General features: G+C 45.1%; 1 protein-coding gene across 6 annotated transcripts in view; it reads left to right on the top strand.

Annotated features, from left to right (window-relative positions):
- The first annotated feature begins 4,359 nt into the window (after positions 1-4,359).
- Positions 4,360-9,495, top strand: part of CCDC169 (coiled-coil domain containing 169) — a 39,444-nt gene continuing 34,308 nt past the window's right edge. The window contains exons 1-2 of one of the 6 annotated variants that reach the window (XM_053307891.1): positions 4,360-4,405; positions 7,650-7,732. In XM_053307891.1, the coding sequence (XP_053163866.1) occupies positions 7,654-7,732 (79 nt within the window). In that variant the 5' untranslated portion in view covers positions 4,360-4,405; positions 7,650-7,653. The other 5 variants (XM_053307893.1, XM_053307889.1, XM_053307888.1 and 2 more) reach the window with 5 other exon arrangements.

The raw sequence follows: 9,495 nt of genomic DNA, 5'->3' as shown, positions 1-9,495 counted from the left end.
AGAGGGCATCCATCCAAATGTCCTCAAAGAACTCAAATGTGAAATTGCCAACCTCCTTGCTAAAATATATAACTTATCCCTGCAATTGGACTCTGTACCAGGGGACTGGAAGGTAGCAAATGTAACACCGATTTTCAAAAAGGGATCCAGAGGCGATCTGGGAAACTACAGGCTGGTTAGCTTAATGTCTGTTACAGGAAAATTGATGGAACGCATCCTCAAGGATAAAATTGTAAAGCACATAGAAGAACAGGCCCTGCTAGGTGTGAACCAGCATAGCTTCCGCAAAGGTAAATCTTGCCTCACAAACCTTTTGGAATTCTTTGAGAGTGTCAACAAGTGTGTGGATCAAGGTGATGCAGTTGACATAGTATACCTGGACTTCCAAAAAGCTTTTGACAAAGTTCCTCATCAAACACTCCTGAGGAAACTTAGCGGTCATGGAATAAGAGGACAAGTACATGTGTGGATTGCTAACTGGTTGAAAGACAGGAAACAGGGTAGGTATCAATGGAGAGTTTTCACAATGGAGGGAAGTAAGAAGTGGGGTCCCCCAGGGATCTGTACTGGGACCAGTGCTTTTTAATTTATTCATAAATGATCTAGAAGTAGGGGTAAGTAATGGGTGGCCAGATTTGCAGATGATACCAAACTCTTGTGGGTAGTGAAATCCAAAACTGATTGTGAGGAGTTCCAAAAAGATCTCTCCAAACTGGAGGAGTGGGCAACAAAGTGGCAAATGCGGTTCAATGTTGGCAAGTGTAAGGTGATGTACATTGGGACGAAAACCCCCAACTTCAAGTATACGCTGATGGGATCTGAGCTGTCGGTGATGGACCAGGAGAGGGATCTTGGGGTCATGGTGGACAGCTCATTGGAAGTGTCCACTCAATGTGCGGCAGCTGTATAAAAAGACAGTTCCATGCTAGGGATCATTAGGAAGGGGATTGAAAATAAAACAGCTAATATTATAATACCCTTATACAAAACTATGGTGTACTCTTGGAGTACACCAACCACACTTGGAGTACTGCATACGAGTACTCCAACCACACTTGGAGTACTGCATACGAGTACTCCAACCACACTTGGAGTACTGCATACGATTCTGGTCACCACATCTAAAAAAGGATATTGTAGAACTGGAAAAGGTGCAGAAGAGGGCAACCAAGATGATCAGGGGCCTAGAGCATCTTTCTTATGAGCCAAGGCTACAACGCCTGGGGCTTTTTAGTTTAGAAAAAAGACTGTGGGGAGACATAAGAGGTCTATAAAATCATGCATGGTGTGGATAAAGTAGATAGAGAAAAATTCTTCTCCCTCTTCCATAACACTAGAACCATGGGTCATCCCATGAAATTGATTGCCAGGAAATCTAGGACCAACAAACATAAGTACTTTTTCATATAACGCATAGTCAACTTGTGGAATTCTCTGCCACAAGATGTGGTGACAGCCAACAGCCTGGATGGCTTTAAGAAGGGTTTGGATAACTTCATGGAGGAGAGGTCTATCAACGGCTACTAGTCTGAAGACTACAGGTCACCTCCAGCCTCAAAGGCAGGATGTCTCTGAGTACTAGTTGCAAGGGAGTAACGGCAGGAAAGAGGGCATACCCTCAACTCCTGTCTATGGTTTCCAGCGGCATCTGGTGGGCCACTGTGCGAAAGAGGATGCTGGACTAGATGGGCCTTGGGCCTGATCCAGCAGGGCTCTTCTTATGTTCCCATAGGATCAGTTACTCAATATTCATGGTTTCCATATCCACAGCTGCAGACTGGAACAGAACCCCTGTGAATATCAAGATTCTCCTGTAATGATTAATTTTTATTTGCTACTCACTTTGACTAAAGGGGCACTCCTGTGCAGTGTGCCCTCCACCTTTTTTGTCTGGGCAGGTTATCACCACTCACCTTCAATAGCTAAAGAACATCTTCAAGGCTGGCCTCAATTTCTAGGTTTCTAATTAAGAAAAGATTACCAAAAATTGAATCTCCGCACAGAATGAGTTTTATCCTGGGCAGCAGTATCAAGGCAGTGTGTGCACACCTGCGTTCAGAATAGGGTCTGGATCAATCTGAGCAGGATTTTAGAAACTTGTGCGTGCACATCTTAGGGGGAACACTGCTCCTGTGCCCCTTACACTTGTAAATTGGCCTTATAAGAGCTAATAATCTAAACAGGATATAATATTGACTAATGTTGATCAAAACATCTAGCGTTTTTCTTGCAGCTGTGAGACAACACGAACCAAACCATACCAACAGTAAACTTGATACAGGCATAGTATGATATAGGCACAGTATAGGTGAGCTCACCAATGTGAGCTCCTTGGAGGAAGAGCAGGGTATAAAATGTAATAAATAAATACACAAAGAAATCTTTTTTGTGTTTGTTATGTACAGAAAGGCCTTTAATCCCTATTCTAAATTCAGTTTTTGGTAATCCTCTCTTAATTTGGAAACCTAGAAATTGAGGCCAGCCTTGAAGATGTTATTTAGCTACTGAAGGCGAGTGGTGATACTTTGCCCACTGCTACAGGGGTAATGGCTATCCACTGTAGAGAAGAGGTGCTGGCTGGGAAAGCAGATTGCAGATGTATATTCCTATAACTAAAGTTTTCAAAATGGTAGTTCTAATGCATTGTCCTCACCTACACCTGGCAGTAGGGGAAGAGTGATAAAATGCATCCACTGATGCTATAATATTTAGTCTTCATTTTAAAGTAAGTCCGTAGTTAAGCTGAGTAACTGTGATGTAAGAGCTGGGCTATAACATGTGCTTAGCTAAGCACATGTATCTTCTGATCAGTTCACATCTTGCCTTTTCTGTGAGCTCAGTCCTGATTGAAATATGAAGTGGGTAGGAAAGAAGTTAACTGTAATAGTAAAGACAGAGCTTCCAGTTTCAGAGGGAGTCTAGCTCTGATTCTACTGGAGATAGGAACATAGGAAGCTGCCTTCTACTGAGTCAGACCATTGGTCCATCTAGCTCAGTATTGTCTACACAGACTGGCAGCGGCTTCTCCAAGGTTACAGTCAGGAGTCTCTCTCAGCCTGATCTTGGAGATCCTGCCAGGGAGGGAGCTTAGAACCTTCTGCATGCTGATACTCTTCTCAGAGCAGCCCCACCCACTAAAGGGAATATTTATTATTATTATTTATTTATTAAAAATATTTATACCCTGCCCCTCCAGTGCACTACTGCTCAGGGCAACTCACAACAATAGGTTAGACACAAGATACAATAAAAGTAATAAAATTAACCAAAATAAAACAAAGTTGTCAGATGAAAAACCACAATCATGATTAGATTCAAATTAAAGGTTATTTTAAAAGCTAAAAACTGAAAATTCTAAAAAGCTGAAGAACCTACTAGATAGACAGATATCTTAAGCGCTCGCATGTAGACTTCCATTCAAATGCAAACTAGGGCACACCCTACTTAGGATAGGGGTACAATTCATGCTGTATGTGTACTGCTTATATTAAGATCCTACTCTTTCATCCATGCAGCCCAGAGCCATGTACACGGTTATGTTTTTCTTCACAAAAGCCCTGTGAGGGAGGTTTTAGGGTGGGTGGTTGCTTTAAGGCACAGGGAGGGCATCCCTACCTCCCCTGTCGCATTTCCCCAGCCAGCGCTGCTGCCAAAATCCCTGGCGCGGGGCAGCTGTATATATACCCTCTTGCCGCCTCGGTTAGCGTAATACCAGAAGTGGCCGGCAGCCAGAGGGTATATAGCAGCACTGGTGGGGGAAACGCAGAAGGGCAGGGGAGGCAAGGACCCCTCCCTGCCTCCAAACCGACTCGAATGCTGGTCTTTTGAACCGATTCGACGGCCTGTTAATACTAGACCGCCGAACCGGATCATGCACACCCTAGTAACTGGCCCAGAGTCACCCAGTCAGTTTCATAGTTGAAAGGGGAGTTAAACTTGGGTCTCTCCAGGCCTAATTCAGTACTCTAACCACTATACCACACTGAGTTGGGGGGGGGGAGGAAGCACATGTGCCTGGTGCACTGGAGGGGGCTGCGTTGGTTGGGCTCAGGTTTTCTATGCCTAGTTAGTGGAAATAACTGCAGCTCACAACAGCATACAATCAGGGGCAGTTTTTCTACCACCTTCCAAGAGGCCTCAAGTCCCTCGGACTGTGACATCTCTTTCTTCTTCTGGCTACGCCCTTCAGAAAATAGTCCCTGGAACACCAGCCTTAGAAGTCTCGTGGGAGGAGGCCTCCATATTTGCCACCTGCTGCTGTAGTCGCCACGGGGCGGACAACAGAGAGCGCCCTCTGCTGTCTCCGCCTGGGCACAGGCGCGAGTGCGGCTTGCTGAGCGAGGCCTTCGGAAGCTGTGATGCGACAATGGAAAAAGGGAGCGAGCGTTCCGACCGTTCCTGTCAGGTGACTGCCCGAGTCTTGTCTCCCACGTGCCTGCTTCCCTGCCTCCCCCCTCCCTCCCCTCTCCAAGGCGATCAGGAGGACGCTGTAGTTGCGGCGGTTGCTGCAGCTGCAGCTTCGTGGAGCTATGGGCGAAGCGGCAGCCTGCAGCCAGCGGCTGGACCCTGAGCAGATTGTGCTGGAGCTAAAGCAAGAGCAGCAGATGAAGTGAGTCTCTGGCTGGCTCTCCTTTGCCAGAGCTGCGGAAATCCTGGGCGGATGGAATACTCAGTTCTGACGGGCAGGCGTCTAGGCATGCTGACGGTGTTTTGTCCCATTTCCAAAGCGATCTTATTCTATGGTGCAGCAGCAGGTGCAGACCACCTCTAAGCCTTTGAGACACACCCGGCATTTTGCTAAACTCCTCCCAAAACATATCCCGCCGCCCCAAATGAGAATTTGCATAGAGCTTCTCCTCTGTCTGCACTCTGTGTTATAGCAGATTATCTATTCAATGGTCGAAAAACCTGCTGGTTTAAGTCCAGAGTTCAGGCTGGCTCTAGCTCCACAAAGCCAGGAAATCGGAACCTAACAGATATGCCACGTAATCAGTAATGATGTGCAGTGTCACACAAATTGTGCTGGCTTCTAACTTGCCCTCCATGTACTCACACTTCTCGGCTGCCGTGTGAGGACAACTCCTTGGGTTTTCTTGGGTCTTTGGGGCCCAAATCAAGATGGGGAGGGAATGACGGAACGCCTTGGTGGTGAGGTGGGGAGGGTCAATGTGTCAATTTTCAGCACTTTGCTGTAGTCCTTGAAATTAGGCATATTTGCAGACCTCATCAGGTAGATGACACACGCCAAGTTTAATGTTCTTAGTTCAAAAATTGTCCTATTTATAAGCAATAGAATTTTGAGACATAATGTCAGATCCTTTTTGCTGTGCACCTTAGCTAAAGGGGCACTCCTGTGCTCCTTTAATTACACCCCCCCATCTGTCAGCTCTCTCCTTTTTATCCAGCACTTGCCTTGCACCTTGCGTTCACACATGCCTGTGTACAGGCATGGTACATGATCACACATGCCTGGGTGACTGGACTGGACTGAACACTGTTCAGATGGGAAGAATACTGCTGTACCTCTGTTCAACATAATGTGAATAATTATACCTGTGTACACTGATTTTATTAGTGTTGGACATAATACTTCTGGGCATATTCTGGAGCACATGCTTAGGACATATGTCCATATATGGACATATTTATTTATTTTATTTAACATATTTCTGTACCGCCCATATGTGTGTCTCTGGGCAGTTTACAATTAAAATCATGTAAACATTAAAATCATTTAAAACCCAACATTAAAAGTATTATTAAAAGAACATACCCCTGCTAACTTGGCAAAGCGGCACCTTTTAATGTGGTGATTCTCTTTATTTAGCAAGGGGAGAGAGTAACTGGCCCTATCCACCCCCAGCACAGTACCTCGAGTATCTGTTGCTGATGTTTTGTTTTGTTTTTAGATTGTGAGCCCTTTGGAGACAGGGATCCATCTTATTTATTTATTATTTCTCTGTGTAAACCGCCCTGAGCCACTTTTGGAAGGGCAGTATATTAATTGAATAAATAAATAAAATAAATACACAGCACAATTAGTCAAGAGTGTTGAGGTGGTAGAATAGGCTGCATATTTACAGTCTATAGGTGGGAGAATCTTATTTAAATGCTCCTGTATGTGAAAAAAAAGAACGGCAGTCAGAAAACTAGCACAGCAGGGAATAAAGTGGGATGTAACCTGCCACCCTGATGTGCTAGTCTACCTTTTCTTACTTTTTGTCCTTTTTGAAAATGCAGGAAGCTTGGTACATGAGAGAGCCATCAGAAACGGGACACCCTGCACCCAGAGTATGATGAAGCGGTGCAATATGGTTCTGCTACCCCCCCCTACTGCATGTAATGGGTCTGTGAGTGCACCCCTAAATTGCACTGAATGCTCCCTTGTTCCTGTCTCTCAGGGAAACATGTCCATCATCAACTATCTTACAGAGCAATCTCAGGGTTTCCCCAAACCAGTAGTTTGAAAACAACCACTTTAAATACCGTACTTCAGTGATACAGAGCATGCATGGCAATACTTGTGAGGGTGGGGTGCCCTGGGCACATTTCCCTCTGCCCTGTGCTTCTCTATGTCCTGTAAAAATTTGTAACCTTCTAAGCACATTATTCTGGTTTCCCTCTATTAAGTCCTAAGTGTCTTCTCACCATTTAAGCCCTCCTGGAAATATTTCATCAATAGTGCTATGATTTTCTGTTGACGCATGCTTTATTGAGCCTTCTATCTGCCAAATAATATGTAGGACTGTTGTCATTTGTTGCTCCTCAGTTCTGGAGCTTCTTGCACTTAGAGGTCCCCCAGAATCATAGCCTAAACATTACTTAGAAGCTACAGAAGACCTCCTTAAAATTTTTTTCAATGTGGGTGTTTAATGTGTTCAAATTATTGTGTGTAAATTTGAGTGGTACCTGCCCCACAGTCAAAAGGATATGGCAAAATAAGTATTTTTAAAATAGCCATTTTAGCAGAAATACTTAAAGAATGGGTCCCAGAGGGCAAACGAGGGCAAACAATAGCAGCCACTTTGGTGAGGCTAAGCCGGTCTTGGTGTGGTCAGTTGTTGGACGAAAGATGCATGTACATCACCTTTGGGGATGGGTCCATAGCTCAGTAGCAGAGCGTCAGCTTTGCACGTAGAAGGCCTCAAATTCAATCTCTGGCATCTCCAGGGAGGGATGGGAAAGACGCTTGCCTGAAACCTTGGAGAAGCTGCTGCCAGTCAGTGTAGACAATACTAAGCTAGATGGAACAACTGTTTGACTTGGTGTAAGACAGGTTCCTATGGCCACAGGAGTCATGGGAACCTCAGCCATTTATTAGTTTTGTCTTGCTCAATTGCATGAGCTCAAGTCACTACCTCTCTATTTAGTTTAACACCTGGAAGTCCATCTCAGCAAATACTGGAGGAGGGATGAATGCTTTTCTTTTGGGATGATAGCTGCTTCATAACTTTATAGCCTCAGCTGATTAGAGTATTATAGTAAAAATGTCTGTTCTTGTTGAAGTAGTCTTAAGAATCCTGCCAAGATTCTCTTGTAAAGAATTTTAGAATATAAACAAAATATCATACTCAAATGCCTGTGAACATCACATTTGTATTGTCCACTGGAAAACTATAGGTTATATAATTATTCTCTTCATAATGCAGACAAATGCTAGAACACTCAATATACGAAATGAAAAATACAATGGCAGAACTGGAGAAAAGGCTTGGCAGTGTTGAGGATGAAGGTAAGAGACCAAATGGTAGACTTCAGTGAATTAACTAAGAGCACAAGTATTGTAAACCTAATTACAGTCTCATCACAAGATTCTTCAGGAGTGGCTGCTAAACTATATTTAGCTACAGTAGTGCCTGGTGATGCACTCGCCCATGCTACCAACCTTAACCTTTTTAGTATGGTGCACTACCAATGTTGTTGGCTGCACTCTGCTAGGGATGTGCTCAAAGCGTTTTGGCACCTCTGTTTCCTGGTGCCAAAACACTTCGAGCTGCCCCAGCTGAATCGTTTTGGCTGGGTGCGAGTGGGCATTTTAAAAGGAGGAAGGCAGGCCTTACCTGCCCCTCCGTTGTCCCCACTGCCTCAGAGCAGTGCTGTTTGTATGAAGCGCTGTGACCAGCGCTGTTTGCTGGCCACATTTGCTTAGGAACAGGGAGTTCCTTGTTCCCAGCAGGAAATGGCATCTGAGCATGTGCGGACACCATCTTGAGTAGTCAGCAACTGAGCACTCAAGATGGCATCCTGCAAACAGAGATCCTGGCTGCTCCATACAAACAGTGCCGCTCTGGGGTGGCGAGGAGCAGCAGAGCTGCGGGTAAGACCTGCCTTCCTCCTTTTAAAGTGTCTGCTTTCCGCTGCCCCAGATGTGCACAAAGTACTTCCCAACGCTGTACTCCCTCCTCCTGCCCCTGTTTATTTACACAGTGTTGCCTACAAAAACCACTCACTGGGTAAGACATTCTGTTTTTATTTCTTGTAGTCTCTCCATTCTGATTTACCAGAGTCAATAAGTGCTAACCTTTTTTCTTCCAGTCCTTTTGCAGATGTAAATGGTGGGCCTAGAGCTTTGTCCATCAATTATGCCACTAATTGGTTGATTCTCTCCCAGCAATTGTATTTCTAGCTCTGAATTTGAGGAGGTAATTTGCTGTTGGTTGTAAGGATAGGCTTGGCCCTGTATACTGTAGTCTGGTTTGGTGAAGTCGCTTCTCTCCCACATGGTTCTCTCTCCTGCTGCTGAACTGCAGGCAGCTGTGTTTGTTCCTCCCTGGTTAATCTGTCCCAGAAATACAGTAACTTGTTAAGTGTTCCTGCAAATTAGGTCTGTAGGATTCATGAAGATAATTTGCATTTTTACTTTCCCCATGACACTCTATGGATGCAAAAGCTGGACTTTAAAGAAGCAAGATAGAAAAAGTATTGATGCTTTTGAACTTTGGTGCTGAAGAAGACTTTTGAGGATACCATGGACAGCCAGGAAAAAAACAAATGGATCGTAGAACAAATCAATCCAGAATTTTCACCTGAGGCACAAATGATCAGGCTCAAACTATCATACTCCAGACACATTATGCGAAAACCCAGCTTCCTTGAGAAGTCCATAGTGCTGGGGAAAGTTGAAGAAAAGAGAAGACGATGACCAGCTGCAGGGTGGATGGACTCGATTATGCAGGCGCGGAGCCAGCTGAGCAGCGACCTGGGTCCAGCCCCGCCTGGCGGCCCCTTTGCTAACGTTCCATGTTCCCTGAATGAACACACCCCCCCCCCGCCCTGGCTACCAGGAGTCCCAAGCGCTTGCCGATCTTTTTCAGGCAGCGTTTGCTGCCTGAAATGAAAGGGAAGGGCTTGCTCAGGCTCTTTGGAGCTCAAGGCCACGCCCTCTTTGCATGTGACATCCTCTCTGAGGGAGAGAAAGGGGAATAGACACTTTAATGCAGCAAACACTGCCTGAAAAAGATCAGCAAGCGCTCACTGACGGGGGGTGTTTGTTCG

The sequence above is a fragment of the Hemicordylus capensis genome, chromosome 3 (genome assembly GCF_027244095.1).
Source record: "Hemicordylus capensis ecotype Gifberg chromosome 3, rHemCap1.1.pri, whole genome shotgun sequence".
NCBI lineage: Eukaryota > Metazoa > Chordata > Lepidosauria > Squamata > Cordylidae > Hemicordylus > Hemicordylus capensis.
This window is presented reverse-complemented; position numbering and strand designations above follow the sequence as displayed.